The sequence below is a fragment of the Haliotis asinina genome, chromosome 9 (assembly GCF_037392515.1).
Source record: "Haliotis asinina isolate JCU_RB_2024 chromosome 9, JCU_Hal_asi_v2, whole genome shotgun sequence".
NCBI classification, from domain to species: Eukaryota; Metazoa; Mollusca; class Gastropoda; order Lepetellida; family Haliotidae; genus Haliotis; species Haliotis asinina.
Window position 1 is genome coordinate 53,582,718 of NC_090288.1, and position 27,848 is coordinate 53,610,565.

The window sequence follows — 27,848 nt, forward strand, 5'->3', positions numbered from 1 at the left end:
CAAGTGACAAGTCTTGATAAGATGGAACCAACGCTCCAACCAGAATGGAACAAAATATCATGTGTAACACTGCGAATGAAGAGAATGCATGATGTTCCTGCAACTGACGGAGGTTACAAGAGGTGTTGATTTTTTAAAAAGTTTTATATATCTGAATACACAACAGTTTTCGTTCTTTGCCGTTTATATTTGCCAATAAATTATTCCTCCAGGTACGTCTATCCAGATAGTAAGTTAAACTGAAATTTGGATAATTTCTTTTGCGATGGTAAATGCTGAGATATTGCTACTACAAAAACTATTGGTGATAACTTTTTAAATGTGTATTTTGTCGTCCGATCGCCACACAACAGTACCCCTACATGCAACGGTGGCGTGAAATTCGACAGTCGAGAATATCCGATAATCAAGAACCTAAAAGTCAGTTTTTTAATTTAAACACCACTGCGGGGATGTATTTCGGGAAAAGATATTTAAAATTCGCTCAGTGTCTCTGTAGTTGTTGATATGAATACAGGGGATTTCACCTACGTGTTCCTGCAGCATCTACATGTGAACTATTCCTTGTTTGCTGTGAGTATTGCTGTATCACGTATGATCTCTTCTGTGGGGGTTGCTTTATGTCCAACAGTCGAACGTATTCCCTGTAGAAGCAACAGGATCACAGGCTTCTGTGATACTTTCATACACATTTATGTTCCATTTCACAACAGTATTGACTGCCATGTGTCCGTGAGTACCGATTCCCTAGAGCACAGACCTGTCTGCGATACTACATTTCTGATGCAAAAAAGAAAAAACGACATCTGCTGGACACGCGTGTTTTATTGATATGTTACACAATATGCAAGAGTCGTGACATTGTTCAAAACTTAGGAAGGGCCGCCAGGGGTATGTCGGAATTCAGACTATGCTGTCAAAGCATCGATGATAGGTGAAGGGACATGAGAATGCTCTGGATAATCTTAGACCGTCCGACGGCAGGGGCAATATCTTTCTGGTACATTTGTAAAATAACGATTGAGTCAACAAATTTGATTTAACACTTACTTCACATATTGTTCAATTCACATACCATAGTGTAAGGCGTTTTACAGGACAAAGGTTTCCTATACGTCGTGCTACCTTTGTCCATATTTGAGCAATAATAATCATTTGTGGTAGATGATTTACTTCCCGACAAACTCGTAGAAACCAGATTGCTGGGACCGAGCCCTCTTTCCCACAAACTCGGGAATTCTATATCTTAATCTCTTGTTCAATAAAGCGGATAGGCGGTTGTCCATATTCTGCCTCATTAAGTCAGAAGTAGCCATGTCTCTTTTGCCAAGAAACTCGGAGAATCGTTTGTCAAAAACTCGTTTCCCGAGAAACTCTGCATATCTCTTAGACAAAGGGGCATCCCCTTCCGGTTTTCCCAGGAAACCAAAGGCCTGAGGAGCGGCCAGAAGGCGGGGGTCACGTGGTTCCGTGTCCTGGAAATCCCATTGGCTGTTTTCAGCCCCTGCCGATGGCCCCTCAAAACTATGTAGGTCTAAGTTTCGCTGGATAAGGGCTGAAGCCAGGTTAGCCGAAGAGGGTCTAAAGGCCTTGGGGTCTGGCCGATCTGTAACAGAATACATAGTGCAGTCTTTCTGTTTTCCGAATGGGGTGGGGGCTGGCGGTGTATTATTTACATATCAGACTGGGGAGAATTTTTGGTAAAACTGCTCACGACTCACGGTCAAATTTACAAACGTGTTCGTCACACTCATGTAACAATATCTATTAACAGTACAAAAATAGACTTTTAAAAATAAATTGGAACGTCCTTACATCATGAGGAACGTAATTTCAAAGCGCCCTGAAGAATGACATTTCGGCAATTCGTATTTGAGTAAGACTGCGACATAAAGTGTAATACATTTTGCACATAGCCTTACAAGGGAGGAGGAGCACCGGCATCAATTGTCTCTCAAAATAAGGCCGCTTTTGCAACGCCGAATTTGCATTCGCTTTATTATCATTCTCTCAGTAAGAACGCCTCACGAAACCATCAGTGGTAAAGTGCAGAGCCACACTATCAGTATTATGAATCCGGCTCAGAACCGTGTCCTTGTGAAGGGGAACTTCTCCGACCCACGAAAAGAGGGGCCTCAAAACGCTTTTCTGCCTGAATTAATCGCCGATACTGTCTAGCAGCTTCATAATAGTGAAAAGCGCTAAGCAAATCTTTCAACGTTTCCTGCTGTCTTTTTCCAATGAAGCGGGGGATATCATACCGTTTGCCGATGAAGTAGGGGGCAGGGTACATGTTTCGTTTCGAGAATTCATTTTCTGCATTTTGGGGGTAATCAGAGAACCGTTTTACGGGAATTGCGCGGTAAGACTCTTCTTGGGAAGGGATGCGGGATAAAGGACTTACAGACAGTTCTTGCATATTGGAACCGGATAGGTTGTCGAGAATATCCGCTAAACGCCGCTTGCCAACGAACATCGGGGCAGCCTTTTTGCCAACAAACATAGGTGCAGATTTCTTCCCAACAAACATCGGAACAGATTTCTTTCCCACAAACATTGGAGCGGCCTTTTTGCCCACAAAGTATGGAACAGCTCGTTTTCCAACAAAGTAAGGAACAGCCTTTTTGCCCACAAAGTAAGGAACAGCCTTTTTGCCCACAAAGTAAGGGGCAGCCTTTTTGCCCACAAAGTATGGGGCAGCCTTTTTGCCAACAAAATAAGGTGCAGCTTTTTTGCCAACAAAATAAGGTGCAGCTTTTTTGCCCACAAAGTAAGGTGCAGATTTCTTTCCCACAAAGTACGGTGCGGCCTTTTTGCCAACAAAGTATGGAGCTGATTTCTTTCCAACAAAGTAAGGGACGGCTCTTTTGCCGACAAAATAGGGAGCAGACTTCTTTCCAACAAAATAAGGTGCTGATTTCTTTCCTATAAATAAAGGCGCTGACTTTTTCCCAACAAACATTGGGGCATAAGATCTCCTATTCCATGCTAGTCTTTTCTGTTCCTGTTGAACCAATTGCTTAATTCTCTGTAGCAGTTCATCATCAAGAAGTTGTGTATAAGGCTGGCTAGAGTCCGCATTAGAGGAATCACTGCTGAGCAGGCGCTCTAGGCCCTGGTCATCCGACAACATGTAAGCATCGCGCGCTAGCCCGTCAGGCGGAGGGTTGACTACATTCCCTTGTTGCAGCGCAGCAGAATGCGGCGGCGGCGGCGAGAGCAGGCCAGAATCATGCATTGGCGGAGAGTCGGCACCTGGATGGTGAAAAGTAGCAGTCAGACAACACAATAGAACAACCAAACATGCACTACATCAAGTTTTCGTTGAATAGTTATGAAATTACGGTAGGATTTAACGTCATGTTCAATATTATTTCGCTTAGGAATATCGACGATGAAATGTGTGTGCATTTTTGTGAAGATACGCCCAAACAGTTCGTGTACACGAGCATACCGAGTCGCAGTTTAACACAAATGCATAGCATATAAACAATATAAGGACTTCCTGGGGAAACGGTGTCATAATTTAGAGTTTGTTTTCATGGAATACGGCTCAAACCACTGATCTGCTTGTTTCCGGACTGAAGCTCAAAATCAACTTGTCTTTGCATGTACTCAAATATAAATATTTTGGAATGTTTGACCAACAATAGATCTTATTGGCCATGAATTTCATGAAGTTTCTCCCCACGTTTCATTACAATGCAATTACAATAGCAATGGAATTAGTATTCCGCTTTTAGCAGCGTCTGTGATTATTTCAGTAAAGTTCTATATTATTTTAGTTCCAACTAAGAATCTGATTAAAGCATGTTTTTTAATTTATTAACAAAACCTGAAGCCTTCAGCTGAAACATAATAGTTTTCCTGAAATATCTTTGACAAAATAATATTTTCGATGAGATACAATTAAAATACTGTTTAGCGTACAGATATTTCATGCTTTTGAGTCAGCTATAGACACATACACAATATAATCACAAAAGAAGAACTGATCTCTCTCTTACTTGAAACAAAACCCATATAAATGAGATTTATTACATACTCAAAAGACAAGTTACAATACTCCAAGATGATACCCAGACTGAATAAATACTTTTATTGGATAGATTGTATTGCAAACATTCTGTCTGTTGGGTTCTTCGTGCGCCGGTAAAATAAACAAGGACAATTTAAAAGAGAATTTCTGTGTAAACGGTCTGCGATATGCAATTCTATATTTGAACCGTTCAAGTAAGTATATCAACTGAAGTACATCAGTCTTGTTAAATGGAATAAGGACTGCATGTATGGAAAAGATTTAGTTTTCGCCGGATGATCAAGCCCGGCTGTTTTCTGATGCTTACGTCATAACTTGAATTAAAAAGAAGACCTTAGACGTTTATTTATTTATTTATTTTATTTTTTGCATATCGATCTGGCCAAGTGTCGTTATAGAAATAGAAATGGGGAGGGAAAGCACGGGTCAGTCTCGTAACGTTATCACCAAACGTAGCACAGCATGGCATATATCATCCACATTTTCATCATCTTTACCATCTTCTTTCAATTTAAAAGCGCTTTACGAAACATTTTAACTGTTAATTTTCGTGAACAAGTTGCACCAACAATGACCAGAAAGGCGTACAATAGGAAAATATACAAGTAATAAACATTGACATTTGACGTCGTATGTGATGGAGTTTCAATACAAACTGAAGTTAGTGCATTTTCATTAATGCAGGAACATTTGGTCATGCACAGCCAAAGACAGTTGACCATATTGCGTCATACCTGCATCCTCGGCAAACGTCAAAACAGATCCAAGTAAAAGAATAAAACTCGATGAAATCATGCCGCACATTCCTTGGATGCCAACTGATGGAGACCCTGGAAACAAAAGAACAAAAGAAAAATGAAATACTACTACATGATGAACAGTGCCCAGGTTCATTTAATTACACCATAAGATGATACCAAGTCACATTCTAAATACATTATATTGCGTAAGCTGCAAGCACAGTTCACTTACTGAGCCATAGCCAAATCATATGTGTTAATCATCGATATTAGTCATGTGTATTCTTTGAAAATTAAGATCTGGTATATTGAACCACAGCTATGTAATGAAAGAAATGAATCCTTAATGTGTGCCAGGATCATATGTTTCATGATCCAGATAGGTCCTGATTGTAACCATTGGTTTGTTTCCAATGTCAAACTCCACAGTGCATTCACGAACGCTTTCAAAAACGTAAACCTGCACTCCTCATTACCCAGACACTTAACCAAAAGCGGCGTCGTACCCTAGTTCCTCAGTCCGTGGCACAACACAGTCACTCTCACTTATGTACAAATCTACAGGGTGCATTTAGCAACTTCAATACCACCCAATGCGGTATTTAGTACAGTTGTTTTCCAAACGACTGTGTGGAATACTGCTCGTAGGTGAAAACTGAAATTATCAGCATTTGCCAAATGCAAAGCAAAACAACATTACCTTTCCACGGAAACACCGAAACCCACATCGTTTGGAAGTACACTATGGCGCCTGCTCTAGCAAACCTTTTATACACAGTCAGACACCAATGTTTTTCTACAAATGCTCGGGAACATTTCACACCACGCCTACCAGGTGCAAATGAACCAACATGCCAAAGCATACCACACCTACGTAGATTCTCGAGATGGACTGACTCACTCTCTGGGAGGTTTACAGGGGTTTGACGCTAACAGGACAACAACCGTCAGTCAACAATCACTGAAAATATCATGCTTCTTTCGGGAATTAATTTGTTATTAGCTGAATTCTCAAGGTGGGGTAAAGTACTGTAATAAACTGTCCACCTGAGAGAGTACGTCAGACCCGAAACATTCAAAGTGATTTTAAGTTCTTCACATTTTTAATCGTAGAATAAGAGTACTTTTAATAGGTGCTAACAGCTGAGGTGATGACGTAAATCAAGCTAGTGTCCATGCAGGTAGCAAATGTAAGCCCCTAGTATGATGATCTTACTTCAATTGTAGGCAGTCAATAGCCTGTTTTATGTTGTATTGTCATTTATAGTTAAAATAATTTAGATTTAAATACCAGTCTTTTCATTTATTTCTGTGATAATATAATTGATTTACGGTCATTTACAGACAGTTCGGTACATTATATAAGTTTGTTTTTATCCATTTATAAATTTACAACTTTGTTAGTCACAATATGGCTGAAAAACTCATTCTCTCAGGAAGTATAGTGCCATATAACACCGTTCTGTAAATTTACAAAACTGGCAAAGATAACAAGTGAATGGCATTACGAGCTTGATCATCATAAATAGGAAACGATGTCATATGTAAAACTAAACGAACCCTACCATTCCATTCGTTGCCTTCGACTGGCAAGCATTGGTTGCTGAAGATCAATTCTTACCAGGTCCTTCAAGGGTTAGCGATGATATGAATAAATACTAATGATTATTCGAAGCCATTGTAATATTATTTAAACACAGTGTGTCATTTTACTTTCTTAATCCATTAGTATGGATGAAACCATACCGGGCCTGTCGCATAATGATATTTCTGCTTAATTAGCAGCCACGCTAATCAACACAGCTGGAGAAACAGAAGCTGGAATACAAGATTCATTAAGACGAGGCGGTTGGTGGAGAGTTGGTGGGTCACTGATGTACTTCTCGCTGTTATTGTGCCATATGATAGCACTCCATTTGTTTCTGAGATTGGTTACCTTCTCACGGTTTTCTGTATACGATGATATTCGTAATATGTATAAATAATATTTGTCTTTTTGCATGTAAAGAGTAAGTTGTCAACATGTGACGATTAATTTTTGAATTAATTTATAAAGTCCCTTAGTAAATAAGTGTTGAGACAAGTACCAGCTACTTATTTACACTTTTACCGATAGTTCCATATCAATGTGTAATATAGAGAATACTGCAGCAAACACAGACGTCTATCTATCTATCTATCTATCTATCTGTATATATATATATATATATATATATATATATATAGTTTCGTTTGACATTCACAAGGGAACATTGGGAATGGGAACATTTCATAATCCAGTAGATTATCTCAGCTATTGGTGAATAATCAAAACTGGTTAATCACTGGCATTGACGTTGACACTATCCGTTCACAATGAGGACGCTAGCCTTATTTCCTGGCATTTAAAAAAAACCTAATGATATCATATTCTTTTAATGAGCACAGCTTTTTATTGAGAATCTGGAGCATATCAACGTGAAACACAACATGGCCGAAGCTTTCAAAACATATTTTCCCGGAAATCAATAGAAATCTATTTAATCTGATATGGAAGAGAGACAAGAAACAACCAGCGTGTCAATCCAAAACTGTAACACAATGTAACGTGTACTCGGTGTATCAATTTCATCTTAAATCAACAAAATGTTACAAGAGTATAAAGATCGATGTTATTTTTTTCTATTCAAGCGTGCTCGAGAGCTTTGTGTCAGTGAAGGACCTCTTCATGGCGAAGATACACTGGCACACATGTCAGAGAGGTTGTCGATCATGCTTTTAGTTCGCTGCAATTGAACGTGTTTCTGTGTTAAAATGGCAGATGTGGAACGATAATCTTTCTAACTTTTCCGAATCCCTAAAGGTTAGAAAGAAAGCGACATATATTAAACGCAACTCTTGGAAGGTCACTGCAAAGGACATTTTCCTGCTGTGTAGAAAAGTGTGACTGGGCGTAAGGTGACAGCAACATCTGTTTTTTTCCAATTCACGTACTTTAGGGCTGTCTCGTTCTTCTGTTCTTGAACGAGCGTAAGTCTGGAATATAGTTTGGACTGAGATGAGCAGTTGTCTAAGAAAATCTCCCCCGAGTGTCTGTTGGTATAAAACTTCGAGGGAGATGAGTTTTAAACCCACATCTTGTATTTGATATCAGACGCTTGGGTGGGAGACTGTAAAAGGTAATGAGAACGGCGTTTTATGTAAATGTACCGGTGACAAGCTTCGATCGCAGATTAGTGAAGGCATTTGATTTAGACGTAAAAGTGACTGACGTCACAAATGTATACGAAGCATGCCAGTACATTTCAGTACAGCGATATCTGATTTCGTCACTCACGAGTATCCCCTGTAGATGCTATATCTGGACATTGACATTTTTTGTTTTCTCTTTCACAAGATAATTGGAGACGATAACATATACTACTATGATAAAACGTTCATCAACGCAGAAATTCTGCGATTTTCGACATAGCCTCAAAATGATAACTTAATAAGTATTTGTCATTTACTGGGAATAACTTGTATTGAATCGATTCATTACACTGTAAAGAATTCACATCTCAGGTGTCATATATATACTATATATTCCCTCGCCCTGTTGATCTAGTACACCCACAATAGACACTGCTTTGGTTCTACCGAGCAAGGTACGCTGTAATTCTACTTAGATTGTCTGTTATTGTCAGTGTACCACTCTCGCTAACAGGTTGCGGGAAACCTGACTCGCTGGAGGGATGACGTTTCATTAGCACGTTAGACATAGTTAGTCCTCAATAAATCAGACGTTTATTCTGGCAAACAGAGGGGCGACTGCCACTGAGAACATGACTTCTTGCAAGAACCTGACACAGGGAATTTAAAGAACAGTTCGGTTTTTGAATAACGCTAGTACTCTACTGAAATTGGTGGTTCTGTGTTTACATATTTCATGGAATTAAAACAAATAACACTTTTAGAAGGAACTGCATATTTTACTTTCATGAAGATCATTTTGTTGAAAACGTATGAGAAAGTAAATGATTTCGGTACGTAGTTGATACGATGATATCTTAAAATATTTTGGATGAAAATGGGATTTTCATGAAACAAGCAACAATCTGCACTCTTCCATTCATGTGAAGCATGACTTCAAGGTAGCGGTGAGTGTGAGGCTTAAGTTGTTATTTCCCAAACTAAACGTTTTTCATAACAACGAAAGTAATCCCTTCTATTTGAAAAATGCGACCGTTTCAGCATGAAGATAATATACAGACTGGCTTCCTAATGATGAATGCATGAAACAATTTCATGTACGTATTGACACAATTTCAGAAGACTTTGGATTAATTTGATAGGAATGACTATTCCCTCGAGAGCTTACATGGACAACATGAACATGAAGGCGAAAATAGCATTAACCAATTTTTCGAATTTTGACTTGGGCCCACGTACGAACGTTTGCAAAAAAAGTATGACATTAAAATCCGGTCTTGGTTGAAAACGTTGGTTTTTAGTGATTACTGGTGGCGGACTAAATGGAACTGACAGATAGTGGAGGGCTTCACCACGGGGTACGAAGCTGAAACCCTACTGGAGACGCTTTAATGGGAAGGGAAGCCAAGCACACCGATTGCTCAATCTCCTCATCCAACGTGTTTTCTTGGCCCTATTAAAGTTTTTGTAAAGATATCTGTTGCGCCCATATTGTATGTGACAAGCTGAACAATGGTCATAGGTCCCACCAACACGTCTGGTTCGCAAGAGTTGGATTAAATGACAAATCGGGTGGGTAATTTTGAACAGTGGTTCAAGTTTTCTGAGCAAAAGTTCTCTCTCATTAGCAAACCACTAAGTGCAAAGGCTTCATACTACATACCAAGAAACAAAGTCTTTACAGCCTTGCAGATACTCTAATCTATTAGCATTAACTTTGACACCCACAACTTGAACAGCCAAATACTAGACAACAAGGGAAAGGCTGTCACTCGTTATACAGAGCATTGTACAATGAGATATCATGCAGGATGGAATAACTAATTATCACCGTAATCATAATGCAATCCTCAGTAAGTGCAGAGAGAACACATTCAATTCTCATAACGTTACTGATGTTTGAACGTCCACTCCTTTCAAACCATGCTGTTTATAACCCCGGTGTTGTAAATTAAGAGGAAAACATGTCTGTCTTGCAAAGCACAGGGTTGTGCTTAATCCACAGTGACATTAACAGATATCATAATGGGAGGTGACTGGGGATTCGGCGATGTAGTTGACAAAGCCGGAGCTGCCACTACTAATGGTCCAGTGCTAAGGGACCTCTTATTCTCTCGACAACATAGTGGGGAAACGTACTATCACGTCAAACAATAAGTCACACTGTGTACGCTGGCTCTGAAGGATTCAGCTGCAGCTTGGAGTATTAACGGACAAAATCGTCCAATTTGGCTCCCACGGATGTAATGGATGAAGCAAAAGATAGGCGTATCCTGTCAGATTAGCTGTTTGTGCAAAATACACAACAATGCACTGCCAAGTTGGTCATATAGTGACAATGGTGTGAATCTTGATATTTTTATACATGAGAAGATCTCTGCAGACTTAGGATATCTTGAACTTGGAGTTGTTTAGTACATCTAAATTAAATTCTAATTGTATTACTTGGTTTTCCAGCACCATGCCAGGGTCAGTGGGTTACAACCAATGTTGTGAACTCCTAAGACCTCCATTACATAAGACTCGCCTCCCACATCAAGCTTACACGTTTCGACGTAACTGAGTTCCTCTTCTAGGGGGCTTACACATAATTCGCTCACAGTCTCCAGCAACCTTTTCTTGACAAAGAGGAGACTAACGGGATCGGGTAGTTACTCACCTTGACATGGTTCGTTCATGTCATCGCAGCCCATTTTCTTTGATGCATGATGTGGATCACTTGATTGTCTGGTCCATTAGTTGACAGGTCGCAGTTATAAAGCCTTTACTTTGTGGCATTTAACAGCTGAGGCTCACTGAATATTCAACATCTAAGTAATTCAGGTTGATTGACGAAAAGAATGAGTAAGTGAGTTTAGCTGCTCATTGTACTCAACTATATTCCAGCTATATGGCAGCAGTCTGTAAATAATCAACCCAGTGATCAACATCTGTGCAGTTTGGAACCGATGATATATGTCAACCGTGTCAGCTAATTATAATTATAACAGACCCCGTTGCTCGGCTTCTTACGAAAATCATGGCCTACTGAAGATCATTTCTAACCCGTACTTCCACACCTGTGTATTGATGAAAGAAGTAAACAATGTGTGTACATGGGAATGATGGCGGTTGTCATAGTGCATGAGCAATCATATTACCAGGATGGGCATTCATGAGTCTGTAAGTTTTAACAATTGTGTTGCTACATGTATCCTATGTTTTCATGTGTTTACCTACTGATCCTTAAAAACAGGAAATATATATTTACCCATAACTTGCACCTGAACATGAAAGAGTCTTGTACAGATTTCATGACACTAACACACATTAAAAGGGGGTAAGCTTAGTGCTTGGACAGTGAAAGAAATGCGGTACGTGATGAGTGTTAACTAAGACCAACCTTGCTCTGGTCTCGGTGTTTGATTTAATATGCATTCTCGTTGTAATACAAACCAACAATAGCAATTTGAAACAGTACTAGTTTGTAAAACAACTCTAATGCTAAGCTGAATAAAATTCTCAGATTAAAAAGTTCATTTGGTAAGTCAACCTATGAGCATTCGCAATCTTGATTTCACTTTAATACATTTACTTTTATGTTTAAGTAAAAATCACAGTATGTGTTTTGCAAACAGGCTATAGCATGGGTTAGTGAGTTTAGTTTTAGGCCGCACTCAGTAATATTCCAGCTATAGGGCGGCGGTCTGTAAATTATCGAGTCTGGACCACACGATAAAGTGATTAACATCTGCGCAATTGGGAACCGATGACATGCGTCAATCACGTCAGCCAGTCTGACCACCCGATCCCGTTAGTCGCGTCGTATGGCAAGCATGGGATGCTGAAGAAATATTCTACCCCGTACACGGTCGACCATAGCATGAAATATTCTTGTTGTTCATAATAGAATCCCAAGTCCTCGTGTGGAGTGTGGGCTATAATGTCTTCATAACGTTTTTTGATGGTATTAATGGGCGACTTAGCTGAGTGATGAGTTGGGCTAGGTGAATGTTGACGTCAGCTCTTCGTATAATCGAACCTGACACTGTTTCCTCTCATTTATTGACCAGCGTAATATTGCTGGAATGTTACTAAGTCGGCTGTTAAACAAAAAGCAAATAATGAAAATAGTGTAGCTTCAATGTGTCTATACTGGTAATTCACCGGTGTGAAATCAAATGTTTTCTCACTCAAATGAAATATCGATTTCTATTTTCATTTTGATAAATAAATGCATGTGTCTCTTCAGAGCAAACAGTAGACGTCAAATTATAAATGGCAAATTAACCTTCGTTCTTTCCTTCAGTGTTCTCAACGCGAAGCAAATGTAGTTCACGTCAAATGTTTAGGATATGTTTACGGGGCCATGCGACTAATACGGGGCTCTTTCAAAGTTTGTTGACAGACCTGGTCGTGATATCAGATCGATTATATTATGTCATACTACGACAGAAAATGAAATAGGGGAATTAGGGAAAGCGTCATTACCTATCATGCGTTAACGTATTTTCATCAGGAAGTTGCAAGCTGTTTTTTTACAACTCTTCTTCTAAAATACCAACAAAATATATGTATGACAGTCTCGGAAAATAAATCCTTTCATTGAAAGGAAGTGGGTTGAGTTGAAGTTTGCTTTTGGACAAATACCAACAGTCTCCGTTTCACCATGATTGACCTTTACTGGAAAAACGTTTTAGAGGATCCTAAAATCGATAAAAGGTATGAGTTACAGACGCATTACACCGTTGCTGTTAATCGGGCGCTCTAAAGGCATGGAAAAGCATTGACCTTCCGTATCAGTGAGTTAAGTATGGGGCCCCGAGAATCAGACACTGAAAGAGTTTCCACATCTTGTCCTCGTGTACTAGTTAAGATGTACAAATTCAACGCTATGCCTTACGTGGCCACTTCGTCTACTACACCCGTTCTGATTCAACTACAACTACATTTACTGACATAACTAATACTTCTACTTCCACAACTGCTATTACTTCATCATCATCATCTTTTTCTTCTTCTTCTTCTTCTTCTTCTTCTTCTTCTTCTTCTTCTTCTTCATGATGTTGATTACTGGATTGCCCGGTTCAAGTTTGATTATTCAAAGACAGCCATCATATGGCTAGAATATTGCTGAGAGTCACGTTAACTCTCAATTAATAGCATTAAATATCAGCATTAATTTGCAAGAATCAGGAAACTCATGATAAACATGCGGGCCCCTCTCGCATCCATAGCATACTGTTGTCAAAATCTCCATTGTGCTCGGTGTCCATGGTTTGGTACCTCCTGATTTCTTGAGTGACCGGGTGCTCCACTTGGGGACAGACCTTCCGAAACTTTGGGCAATGCAGAAGGCTGCAGTTTTGAAGAATCTACAGATTCTCCGAACGTCTTTGATGGGTTTGACTGGGTAGCGCTTTTCTGGAAGAAGTCCTTTCATCTGTCCGAGCAGTGTGTGGAGACAGCCCTGGATTCAGGTGATGGGCCTTACTATCCCGACTATCCCAGGACGACTCGACTTTCTCTGCTGCAGTTTATTTCTAAGCAGTAAAACATAATATAATAATAATGGCATACCAGTGGCTTTAACCACAAGGTACAACCTAGGCACACCCTAGGTACGAATATTTGCATGTCCTGGTCATCATGGAAAATGATGCTTTTTAACCTTCTTTTTGACAAGCCCATATATGGCCAGATGAATATATCCCGCCAACAAACAAGATCTGGTCCTGTTTGATAAATCTATTTGTCGGTTTGAAATTTCTTTTCACAGCGTTGTTAGAAAAAGCGAAATGTCGCGTACCAAGATGTCCGACTTGCCATTGTTCTGGGTGTAATTGATTTGTTACACCATCACCTCTTGCCGCAAAGCAGGAGGGTGCCAGGAACGCCGGAAGCACAACCCTTAAGACACATTGGGTAATGGAGAGTCAGATGTAAAAGATCGGGTATGAGTTGGCAGGGCTTTAGGAGATAAGTAATGGAGAGTCAGATGTAGAAGACTGGGTATGAGTTGGCAAGCCTTCAAGGGAGAAGTCCCATTTGCTGTCTGGGCATCGTGTAAAGGGGGCAAGGGCCCTGATGTGTTTAACCAGCCTAATTGTGCCAGGATCACCCAAACACTTTTTAGTGCCTTTATCAATACTTATTCAAGTCTGTAAGCAATAACACTGTTGAGCATTGACATATCGTAAGAATGTCAACAATAGCTTCATGACATTTCAACCCAGCCACCGTGTAAGCCCACGTATCCTTATAAGTCGTTTTTCACACACAACATTATTCAAACATGAAACTGTTGATAATGAATAAATGACGCTTTCCTTTTTATGATTGATGTTGATTCTGTACCCTTGAATAATGGTGTTTTCCGCAATTCATCTTGACTGTAAAACCGGTGGTACTTACAATACATGCCGCTTGATTCATTCGTTATATTGAAAATATTACTACTATATTTCAAGAACAATTTGTTGTCAACCTAAAATAACTTTGCTGGCTTCTGTCAAAGACAGCATTGAAAAAAAAACGCCAACAAAGGAAGAGAAGAATCCTGGCATCAAAGGTGGAAAATCAGTACTTGTCTTTGCATAATGCCTCATCATACTTTACTGTAAAGAAAACATATTTTAAAAAAGCAGATTAAATTTACATAATCGTCAATCCAAAGTGATTACTTTAAGCGTATCAAAGCCATGCGTTTCTCTTGATATCATACGGTGACAGTCTTTATACAGATTTCCTGAAATTAATGATCAAATATTGTCGTTCATGACGGAAGCTCTTGAAATATTAAGTGAGGATGATGCCAATTTGAGGATAATCTTCAAAGGAAACACTGACTGGGTTAAATATTTGATTTCATCTCAGTATTAGGCAGTAAACGAACATGCCATCCAAGGCTGGCAAACGTGGGGCACTTGCAAGAAGCAATTTGAGACAGGCGCACGGACATTTAATACGGACAGAATAACGTCTTTGTTGAAGAAACCTCCAGTATGTTGTTAATTATCATGAGAAAATTCAGAAGAACATACGGTTTTCCAGGAGCGATGTCGCAAAAGTGTTAAGTCTCTCCTCTAATTAGAATATTCGCAGTTTGTATTCTAGCATGGAAATTCCTTATCCTGGAAACTGCAAAGATATCGTTTAAAAAGATTTTTGAGGGGTTTTCGTATTTAACACCCCAGTTAGAACTATCTACACCATATCACCAACAGCACACATTTGGACATTTGACACTGTGGGAGTGACTACCTGTTGTTGCCGGAATTCCTCACGGGTATAGTTTAGTAAAATATCGTCAATAATGATAAAGAATTGGGATATCTAATGTATTATTTGGTTGCTGAATCTAATACTTAGTAGCTAATCCAGCACACAGTGAGCGGTTAGCTAGCTTTGGTTGAAATTTGCTTCGTTGCATCCGGTGATAAGGACGAAATTGGATAGGCCCATGTGTCCTCTGGAAATGCTAAATAAAGCGATATACACACATCGTGACATAAATGTAAGACAGCTTCCGAACCCGATGGGAAACTACCAGTATTATCTTCATTCCATGCTATGCCTTACCACTTTCTGAAAATAACTTTCTTTTCACGTCACTGTATGACCCACACATTCGGAGTTGTTTGTGAAAAGCTGACAAGAGTTGAATTCGCAATCACAGAAGCAAATGCCGCCCATCCCAATTTCAGGAGTGATTAAAACAGCTATGGAAATCTTGCGGTCATAAAAGGGCAGGAGCATATCGTATCCGTTCTGTGAAACAAAAACAAATCGTGTCATCTCACAAATGCCCTTTCGACAAGTGACAGCTTTACAGATTATAATACGATAGATTATAAGTAACTCTGGAAATCAGATATGGGCAGATATAGGTCTAACTATCTGGCAGATTCAGTAATTTCGAAGTAAAATGAAGAACTAGAGATAGCATTTAGCCCCATGTATTTATTCCAAAATCTCAGATGCGTCGGTGCATATAGAATGAACTTGTGTTCATGACGTCACTGCAAGTAATAATTACCCGATTTTCCCCAAAGAGCAACCGACAAGTAGTAATAGCTTGTAACTGTTGTGGGTCATCGGTAAGGCTGCATTTATAACACTTTGTTCCAAAGTAGGTGCTAAGCATGTATTGATGTAGCTTGGTGTTTATTGGGCTTTCATAATCATACTTGAAAACAAAATGTTATTGAGCCTGAAGGCCGCACGGCTATAACTGACATGAAGCCCGAGCAGTGAACTCACTTTACAGACTCTGTTCACCAGGTGGTTTAATCACCTGACCGTAATTACCTTTATCATATTGCCAGAGTGGACGCAACTCTCAGAGGAGTGACCATTTGCAGGCATCATACTGTGACCGTAGCTATAACCACCTGGGTTTTAGAATACCGTCAATAGGCCATACACTACTTGCAAGACCATAATTTCAAAATCACATATCGAATTCATCTGAATCGGAGATCGATATGAATAACTTATAAAACAGAAGGTGTCATCGGTAGATACGCTGTGTGAAAGAGTAGGAAATAAAAATGATGTATTCGTATAAAAAGATACGTATTTAAAAGTGAATATTTGACGTTTCAATATAGATTTCCAAATTCATCTTATGAATGTCGGTTTATATATTGCAGACTGCAGACTACATCGTTCTGCACTGAAAATAGACTGTTGGCGTTACTGAGGTCCTGGTAACTGATGTTGATAACAAAAAAATAAAGTAAGAAAAGTGAAAAAGAACAATTCCTAAACGACAAGATTGTTTCTGTGTTTATGCTGGAATACAGAGACCTCCTGAAATAAGATACTGGCGTCCTCGAAACTTTCAATTTGATTAAATCAAATACCTGTAACATCATGATAGGCGGTGGGAACTGAACCATTCCTGATGCTTTTCAAACAGATATAGCACTATGGCCCTGGAGACGGGAAAGTAAGATAGAACCTCAGTACAATTAAAATCTTATCTCCATATGAGGGGTAAAAGGTTGTGGAAAGAGGTATTTCTAGGGGCTTAGCTGAAAGTGCATCTGTGTAGATTAGTAGACAGTACAAGAGTCTGTAGACGGATAGTTGTCCGCATTTCCCCGTCAATTATCAAAGCGCTTGGATAATCACCAGTACGATAGTATGGTAGAAGGGCTACGTTCCATAACACGAACTATTTTGGTTACTCTCGCGTGGGGCTAATTGTGAGACTAATGGCTAGTTGAACCTGTGGGGCGGGAATGAAGCAGAGGGACGCAATGACATACTTTAGAGTGCGTCAAGTAGTTTCGATAACAGGTGCACGGTTGGTATCATATACTTAGGTCCTTCTTTATCCAAGTGATAAAGGGTGTTTCAGTATGCAAGGTCACATAGAACAGCACTAAATTTCTCTCAGACCGAGTGAATCGGAATATGAGGTTAACATTATTTTACATGTCGAAGGACAGCGCTTATCCGGGAGCACGTACATTTTTCATTAAGGTTCCTACCAAGTTACATAAATCCTTTTGGAAATATATGTTATGACAATTAAATAATATGTCTAGCTGTGGAATTGTGATGTTTTTGAGCGATATTTAGTTCTATACAAACACAATGTGACACGTGATGCCACTTTGATATCAACAAAGTTGCATCGTTCCTTTTGGACAGATATGTCATGTCAGTTAAATAATAACTATATCTGTGTTATATTAGGTCTTTTTTAACAGTACTGTGGAATATAAAGGGCTGCTTTTACTCGTAATGCCACTGTGATATACGTAGTACAATATCGGCCAATGCATTAATAAAATCCGCATATCTTCATTGATCAATGAGCAAGTCAGTTTGCTCTATTGTTAGTTTTGTTAAAGCAGTATTCCAAGGATATCAGGACTTTTCGTGGTGGACAGGGATTCGAGCCAACGATCAGAGGTTTCAGTAATGCCGAAATGATTCATGGATCAACGCCAAACACCTGTACTAACAATACCAGTGACTCCTATTTGTAGTAAATACAATACTAGTGACACCGACCGAGCTTATCAACTGTCCCACATGTTACTTTGATTAATCAGTCTGTAAGGGTTAACGTGAGTGTTTTATAGCCCATGTATCTGCCGTGACCCTAAATCCTATGTATTAAGTATCCATTTGTACGCATTCAAAAGCTACATACACAACGGTACAAAGGAGAAATACCTTTCACCTAATGTATCAGTAAATCCCCTTCACGGAGATTAATCATACCTTTGAATAGGATCCAATGCCATTATATCCATAACATGAGCTTTGAGAAGAACTGAATATATTTGGGTTGTCAAAATCTGAAACGATTCGCAGAACTTGGACTGGACATTTACATGATCATATTCGCATGCATATCAATCCATCAAGATTCAGATTAGCCAGCATGTCGGCAGAACTGTAATTATTATAATTCTTGTTATCACAGTATCATGAAGGCCGTTATGACAACACAGTTATAATAGCAATGAAACACATCGATCATTGTATCAGCAATATCATTGGCATCTTACTTGAAGTCTAAACATCTGAACCAATTCCACATAAGCATTACAAATAAAACAGTTCAATAGTCATACTCCAATAATTCTGTGCCCCCATATTCCCCAAGTGATTGCATCCTGCTCATCGGTTGCACCCGTCATGAACAAACGCAAAGGCCAGCTGTTTGCAGAAACATCGTTTCCTGGTTCAAAGGTGGCAAGCTGTAAAGTGACACGGTTAAACTGGCTACCCTACTGTTGTGATATCTCAACCCAAGACAGTTGACCTCAAAAGTCAGCCGCAGTTGCATGACTTATGTTCTTGTCTCAGAGTCAACCGCATAAACAATGTCTTGATATAATAATTGTTGAACGTGACTGATTAACCCCCCAACTTTCATTATATTACGATTAACAGGGCACATATAACTTTGTGCCCCACATGGTCACCTCCGTCTTTGTGTATCTAAAGTATTGTACATGAAATCATATGTCGTTGGGCACCGCGTGTTCGATCCATGTTTCATCTCTACTGACGTGTACCCAGAGCGTCCATGATGCAAGAATTTGACATTAAAGAGTTAAAAGTCCTGGCAAATACAACACATCCCCATTTACCCCCATTTTACACGCAACTGCACTACCATGCTTTATTATGCAATAGCTCATTTGCAATTCACGTGAAATGCATGTGTTCCCCATGTAATGAACAAACACGGACTTTTCAGCATTTGTGATGATACTTCCCGAACGCCTCTACTGCAATAAACATAGTTTTACAGGTCTCACTTCAAAATATTGCATGTAGTTTGGGGAATGGAAGTTCCCTCAAGTGTATTCAACCATGGTCTACATACATGTAACATGAAATTGGTAATCAGTCATTGCCAGAGGTAGACAAAGGTATCCCATTTGATTTTAAATGAACTATGCGTTCACTCGGTCGCACAAAGGTATATCTCATTCATCCCTATCCTTTAAAACTGCACGGCCTTGCACGATCAATTAAACAATTCTCTTTATACCATTACTTTTCCATTCTCTTTTCAAAGTCTTTTAAACGGTTTTGCTCGATATGTTAACAGCAAATGTGTTCTTTTGTTTCGGCAGTCGAGGAGTTTCAAATGACGAAACGGTCGTGGCATATTAGCATTGGCCGGCAATATCCACGCAGTATTTTAACCCTGGGCAACGGAAGCTCATACATTCACCTCAAATTGATCCCGTATCTTTTTTCTAAGCTTCTTGACTAGGAATCCTGTTTGATTGGGGCATAGGAGTAAACATCCATTTGACAAGTTCAAACAAATCCACAGTAGATAGATGAACGGTTATATTAGAGGAATATTCTCAACAAACAACGGACGTGCTCTGATAGGAAGATAGATGGAACGTTGAATTAATCACTAAGGTAAATGGTGATGTGGAGACTGCGTATTGCGATAGGAACTTGGAGGGACGTGCTACTCTCATTACGTATTTCTGACTTGTCTTCGATCGCAGTCAATCATCATCCGGTCGTCAGCCACTGAAGTTGATAGACCAGCCTCCATAATATGACTATCGTCGCCCACACATGTTATGCCGAATAAGATGCCAGTAAACAAGCGCTCTATAGAAATATATGGTAGTGTTTTGGGGTTATTTTTTTCTGAATACGGATTTTGGTTGTTAAAAATAAATGCTAATGAATTTATATCTTGCAGCTGCGTTGTGAGATATTTCAAATGTGTAGATCAGTTCAGCTTAATCATTGTGTTTACTTGATGTACAAGTCCCGTGATCATCTTCTGTAAATGCTCAATATAATTAAAATATGAGATTAATACACAGGATACGGGATTTGATCCCACCTTGCTTGCACTTTGTGATATGTAAATGGTTGCATGTTAACTTTTAGTTTCGTCTCTACCTTTTCAAATATGTTGTTCTTTACTTTGCAAAGTTCTGATAAGCTAGCGTTCAGATCATAATCCCGTTGACAAAGCACCGATGTGCAGCCATATACCACATCTACGCCTGTTGATTTCGTGGTGGATGGATACTCTGTCCACTTATCTACATATCTCCTCAAGGACTTAACCAAATAGACCTACAGTCATTCAGAAACCTGACCAATAAAAAAATCCATTGATCTGTTTTGAAAACGATCTTGTATTGTAAAGTCCAGAAAAAATATAAATTTGCCCTTTCAATAGAATCATTGCGACTTAAACGTCAATCCCTTCAAAGAAATCCATTTGATGAAGGCGGTAATTAAGAGACGAAACCAAATCTATTTGATACTGTGGAACAAACATCTAATCATTTACACCCGAGCAATTGGTACCTAATTTATACATGACTCAACATAACTGTGAAAGGAATTTACAATGCGGTTTTGTTTATGACCGTTTGAATTTCACATTAAAACGCCCAGTAGCTGGTACACGGCAGTCTTTATTGCCATGATGGTTTCCTGAAGAGACTGTACATTCACAGGTGATCAATGTAGGCTGCCAGGAGTAATCAAGAAACAGGCAATGCATTTCCATGACAGAATTGTGAACAAATCTTCAAGATAAAGGGTCTTTGTAGTCAGTTGCATTAACACTGAATCGACACTGAGGGAGTGAACGAAACCCAAGGAAACACTGATGATGTCTCTTTGTTCTGGAGGAAAATCAAGGATGGAAAGTTTCCAACGAGTCATGGGAAATATATTGACACATGTTATCAATGCTCCCAGACTCTGCAGGGAACCTTTATGACAATGCTGCCAGAATCATTAGTCGAGAGTGAGACGGAAATGTCTAAATTAATGGAAAAAGCATGTAATTATGGCATAAAAACCATGCCGTTTTTCATTTAAAAAGTGCTGTTTGCGAGCATAACACCGTATAGAAGTATAGAAAAGGGATGCTGGTGACATATTCCTCTCATGGGGTTAAAATGCGTCTTGGGTTGACACTTGATTTCATTTCAATGCTCCGGTTCTCAATATTGTCAATCATGTGATGCAATTACAGGAGTCAAACCCTCACTGGAAGGTGAAAATACTATGGGTTAAATCAGTGATATTTTGTTTGCCTTCAAAGTATCAACGTGTTGATAATGGAAAGGAACAGGTATCAATCAATGTCTTCTTAAATTTTAACAAACGCGTGGGAGAATATAACTTAAAACGAACGATCAAATCGTGTTTATATAAACAGCCCTTAAGGTACGGCGCTGAGGTTAATGTGGCGATGACAAAGATTCTTTCATACACATACACATAAGACGTTAAAGTGGATAATTTACAGAGATAAAGAATTACTACAATGGACCTTCGCTTCAGGGGATTGACATTTGGCTGCTTTGAAAGCCAAATAGACTATCCACTTATCCAATTTCTATGATTCCAAAGATTTAGAGTTTCCTAAAATTAACATGTTTGTTTTTCAGATGGACTATTTAGTAAAGGACACATTTCAAACATCACTTTATTTTTTTTTCTCCAAACAATGTGCTATTCTAGCGAGAATACCATGTCCTCCATTAGGCTGAATGTATTATCTGCTGGGGTTATGTTAAATGCTGGTTTCTGAGCCTGAGAACTACTTGAGGTGTACCGGGTTCAAACTGAACGCCCCAAAGCTGTGCTTTTGGTATAATTTGTTGATTGCCCGTGATCATTTCCTTGGTAGGGAGCATACCAGTGTATCCGGGTTTCATAATATCAATCATTGGCTATTTCAGCCCAGATTCGACGTGTGGAGGAATAATACTTTGTGTCGAATTAAATACCTCGAGTCGCTCCGTCGCTACCTGTCTCAACCTCCATTTGAAAGTCCACCACCTAACAACTGCACCATTGTCTGCCTACAACTTATTCTGTAATCATCAATATGTCCATACCAGTATCAACCTCTCTCTCTACAACCTCCTTCTATAATTATCTATTATTTCCCAGCATCCCGTTTATACCAATGACAACATCTGTCAACAGCCTCCATCTGATAATAAATCCCTCTCTCCGTCCACATTTTTCACCAACGTTTACATTTGACGTAAATTCTGTGTCTTGAATATTAAATACCTCTCGTCACCAGGTGACTGATGGTACAACATGGATCATTGGCTGGTTTTCTTCCGTCATAAGGTAAGCATGATCCATGACGAAACATGCAGTCATGTTGTAATAAATGGTATAACAGGGAGTGTCACCTTGAAATATACGATGATCACTGCAAGGAATTGCCTTCAGGGGTATCTATGATCCAAATACAGCAACAAAAGTACACGAAACCTCGCCTGCAAATCTTTGGTATATTTTGCCGTTGAAGATCCTCATTGATATTGTTTTCAAAAGCATTTGTCTGTGGCAGCATTAAATCGACAGGGTCGCGGACTTGGTTGAAACATGTCATTGTATCACAATTGCTTAGACAAGCAAAATTTCAATCACGGAACTATCTGACGCAGGCGTGATTATTTTCAGATCGAAGTCTTGTTGCCGGGAGACTGTAGCATGACACATCAAACTGTGGCATGTTATATATTAATTCAGTGGTAAATGGTAGGTCTGTCGTTGTATCCCTTAGTCCCTGGTATGGTGATCTACATTCAGTCGTTGGCTATCTATAGCCCTTTTTTCTATTGCATTGGCTGCTTTAATCACGAGAATGTTTTACTTTGCCATGCCAGTTCTATATCCATATCTGTGATACCCTAGTATTTTTACTGTCCGTCGTGACAGGTTTCATTCTTCAAAATGTTTCCATTTTTCATACATAATTTTTTTTTGTCCCGATATGGCTGAGGTATTGCCGATGTGACGTTAAATATTAACTCACTCACTCACACACTCACTCACTCTGTCGTTGTCTAATGTGTTATACACCATCTTGTAATCATGAGATCTTTAACGTCAGTCGGCTTGTGACAAATATCTTACACCAATCACATGATCTTACACATACGTCTCATACTGCAAACCCCGTGATTATAAATAAGTTTGTCCTTGTTAGATAGTTCTGTACGTGTCTGGTCCGTTCACGATGCTATTACATGTGACGTATACGTCCACTCAACATCTATTCTCATGGGCAACAATGAATAGAATAAGGATTAAACTACTCATGATCTCTTTTCTAATTAATTTATTAGTCATACACGACATATTACACTAACAACAGATGTCATTATTCCAGTCATAAACAACTTGAAACATAGGTGATGCATGTTTTCTTCCCCCATGAGATGCATGCGTCATGCTCCATCCATGGGACGCGTCATGAACAATTTTCAAATGTAGTGAGTGAGTGAGTGAGTGAGTTAATATTTGACGTCACATCGGCAATGTTGCAGCCATACCGTGACGAGAACATTCTTGAAAAAAGGAATTTATATATATGGTTAGAAACCTGTCAGCGAAGGACAGTAAAACAACTAGGGTATCACAATAAGAATTAAAACTAGCGTGAAAAGTTAAAACTAATATCACTATTCAGACAATACAATATAAAAACAGGCTATGGATCACCAACTACTGAAGGTAGATCACCATACTAGAGGCCATGGGGACTTTCAGTACTTCTGCTACCTGCATGGTCCCTAGCTGGATTTACACCATCCCTTCAGCCACACATTAAAATGACAGAAATACTACGGCTAAAAAGTGGAGGATTAAATTTGAGTTCAAATGTTTTAGGACATACGTACCATTTTCAAATGTAACTCGCCCAGCAAAAAGAAACCCAAGAGCAGCGTATCGCATAAATCTGGGTGTATACATATATTAGAAAACTGCTGGGTCATGGGTATACGTGATACGTTTTCTCGAGAAAATACATGGTTGCGATTCACTCCACTGGGGTTTATATGCTCACTACACTCATAGCAAAGCTACCTCACGAACGTTAGTATCAAAATGTCGGTTCCACGTGCTCGCTGGGTTTCAATGACAGCTAACTTAACACCAATGGAAACAAAACGAAAGTATATGCAAACAAACATGGTTTCACGATTTGCAATTTCATTTCATGACATACGTACGTACACACTGAAACAGATGCAGTGCGAATGTAATTCTGCTAAAGTAGTGAGTAAAATGTGAAGGACCGTCAACACTGCAATGGGATGAAGCTTAGGTATACGGTTGACTGCAGTGGCCCTAGGCAGAAGAATCAATAACATGCAGAGTTTCTTTCAAATATTTCAACATTTGTGGACTCCGAGGTTACTGAACGGGTTAGGTGTCTGACCGATTAGGTGTACTGGCGATTAGGTGCCTGACTCGGAGGATGTGGGGTCGAATCCAGCATAACGCAACAACAGTAATAGAATCTGTACTTCAATGTGAATTCCCAATTATCACCTATGTTAGATTCCTATATTCGCCAGTATGAGGTTCTCAGAATTTCGTTAGAAATTACTGATATTTTCAGATATGTATGCTATCTTTCCCTAAGGAAACTATTTTAAATTTTGGAAAAGCTACTGGTTGTAGGTGTAACAGATTGAAATACAAAATTCTTCAGAAACAAATCTTTGATCACCGGGTCCTTTACAAAGGAAAACGAACATAATCTTGCTCTCGACTAAACTACGGACCTAAGAATACTTTGTGGACTGGGACACTGAATGAATACGTGCCAACAAAATAACAGGTAGGGATACACAGTTCGATAACTATCAAATGCTGTTTTATACAACATATGAACTAAAGGCACAACAATCTGTATGCAAGTGTAGTTCATGTGACTGGGACCACTTCATATGAACAGTTGAGAAAGTGTCTGAACTTTCGTTACAGACAATAAACTATTAACAAAATTCAAAGTCAACATGTCATCCTCGAATATGTCCATCTTTAGCCACACTATCTTAACGCGAAATCTCTTTCTCTATTGGGTTATTTCAATTTTCCCACACAAACGCAGTATTAATTACAAGCCAGAATACAATGAATCCCTTCTTGGCCAAAGTCCAACAGAACATGTGACACTCTCTGTTTGAGGTACTGCTCGCACGCATCCAATAAAGAAAAGGCGATGTCACTGTAAAGATTCATAGCAAGTCATAACTGATTACATCCCACAATCTCAGTATTGTTAACATCCAAAGTCGCGGAAATATATATTTCACGTTGATGGTGTCACCAAAATCGGTTTTACGCTATGTACAAGTTGTACACGTTGAAAATGAGCAAAACTGAAACAGCTTCTCTCTCTTACAGGTTTTATGTCTCAGAGAATATGAGTGGCTACGCTGAATAACCATTTGTCTGACAATTCGTGTTTCAGAAGCCGACTTTAAGGCTGATTAATATTACTTTTACGTCTTACGGTGGGCTTTGCCATTTACAACACACGTCGCCTCCCTCAGGTTTACTTTACGTGTTGAATAATTAATGTCCAAGCTGTTGTAAATTTGCAGTAATGAAGGATACGAGGCACGCGCTATGTTTCAGATTAAATGATGGCAGGAAATTCTGTTGATGGTGTCGCTGGTCCTGGTGAGCAATCCGTTACGGTTGGCATTTCATTTGACCATAAATAAAATATTGAAGAACGGGCTATGTAGTAATTTTAGGCTTGGTGTAGACTCAAGCGACAAAACACTATCAGCAGTCGTAAAACTCCTTTGCAAAAAGCACACACATCGGTAGAACTCTGAATTCATAAACCTGAGAATACTGAGGATCCATCCTCCACCGAAGCGTATTTCAGTTGGTGTAACATGAGAAAAAACGCGGGTAATTGTGTATGGGGAGAGGGACAGCATTTTCTGCCTCGTCGGTAAGCATGCTTTCTTAAATCACTGAAAGGAGGTGATGGATTTGAATATTTGCGAAAACTGAAATCCACCAACCTTGGAAAGGTAAAGACGAAGAAAAGACATGATTAGATCGCAGACACCACATAGTCCATTACCATTTTATAGCTTTCTACTAAGTAAATACTGGACGAAACATCTTCACCTTATATCCGTTACACAAATGGTTGTCAGTAACAATGAATTAATAAAACATTAAAAGAAATGTTACGCGAATCTTGACTATTTCCCAGGCAGGGAGATAAAAGCTTACGATCAGTACATTAATTTGCCTGACACATGAGTCGAGGTGAGCGATATATACCATCAACCACAGTAAAGAGAGGGGAGTATATGCTAATATATGTTGCTTCTCATAAGTCAGTTTAAGTGAAAAAGGAAAGGAATTACATTGAGGAAGGGTGTACTATTCTGGCATCCAGTTCCACCGTTGCTTCAAGATGAACGTAACTTCCACAAATAAATCATTATCACTATCATGACTATACCGGAAGTACTGCAATACATGACTGGCAAATTTTGAAATAATAGACACTGCCCTAAAACGGGCTTTGTACATACATCTACACAGATATTTGCCTGTATGTGTGAGGGAAGTTTACCACGACCAACGGACAATCAGGCTGCATGTTCGCTGTGAAAAAAATCAACCATTAGCGATGTGGCTGCCTCGTAGCGTTTATCTTGGTATTTCGTAGTGTTCATTACTAAAACCCGATCGATGGTCAGGTTAACGCCGCTTTATGACAACGGACGTGTACACGTGGTGTAAAGGACGATCTCAGGCTTACATTCATCGCTGCTGTATTTTGTTCCTGGGCGCATCATATACATCAAGTCCGGGGACATATTTAAGCACAATTTCAAAGAAAATGCATTTGTGTTAACGTCTTTCTTAATGCGAAGAACGTCTGTTGCTGTTTAATCTTCGCTGATATACGTTTATGGTTATTCTTCGGGTTATTTCCATGTTTTCGACACTACTGCCATGGGAATTGAACAATTATTCTACACAAGTATAATAAAACTTCCATACCTTAGCTATTGAACCTTTGATGGTACAAATACCAATTATGCTGGAAAACATCGGAAACTTTACTTCGTGTTACAGTTTGACACAAAAGCTACAATAATCGAGTAAGAACATCATTTCTACTGGACACTACCAGAAAGGATCGATATGTTTAATATAGAACCAGTATCTCACTGCAACTCAAGTCATTCAGTTGGATGAAAAGTGTCATCCATCAGTGACGCACACACTTCAACGCGATCTATTAACGACATGATTTCTTTGCGACAAAATGTTATTTCTGTACCGACGACCATACCCGCACAACCAACATGCAATAACAACTTAAAGTTTGATCAAAGTTTCAGCTAAAGAAATAAAAATACAGCACATCAACTGTACTTACTGGAGAGAGAGAAAAAGTGTCCTTTAGCCTTTCCGTTCCCAGACCTAAGTGGATTTTGTCGACTGCCTCTTTCACCTATCTGATGTTATAAGATTTCAGCGTTCCAGTCTCAAAGGCTTGCCTTCTCTGTATCATAGCTTTTATAGCGCGCTACCTGGCAGTGTCGCAGGAACTGATCACGTGATCATGTGGGCCACAA

At 39.3% G+C, this 27,848-nt stretch overlaps 1 protein-coding gene across 1 annotated transcript; it reads right to left on the reverse strand.

Annotated features, from left to right (window-relative positions):
- Window positions 1–807: 807 nt before the first annotated feature.
- On the reverse strand, window positions 808–27,759 carry LOC137296240 (MIP-related peptides-like). Its single transcript, XM_067827980.1, has 4 exons — window positions 27,650–27,759; window positions 4,774–4,869; window positions 2,405–3,255; window positions 808–1,606 (listed from the first exon to the last, which is right to left on the reverse strand). Exons 2-4 carry the CDS (start codon window positions 4,841–4,843, stop codon window positions 1,535–1,537), a joined length of 993 nt encoding a protein of 330 aa, XP_067684081.1. The 5' UTR covers window positions 4,844–4,869; window positions 27,650–27,759; the 3' UTR covers window positions 808–1,534.
- Window positions 27,760–27,848: the final 89 nt, after the last annotated feature.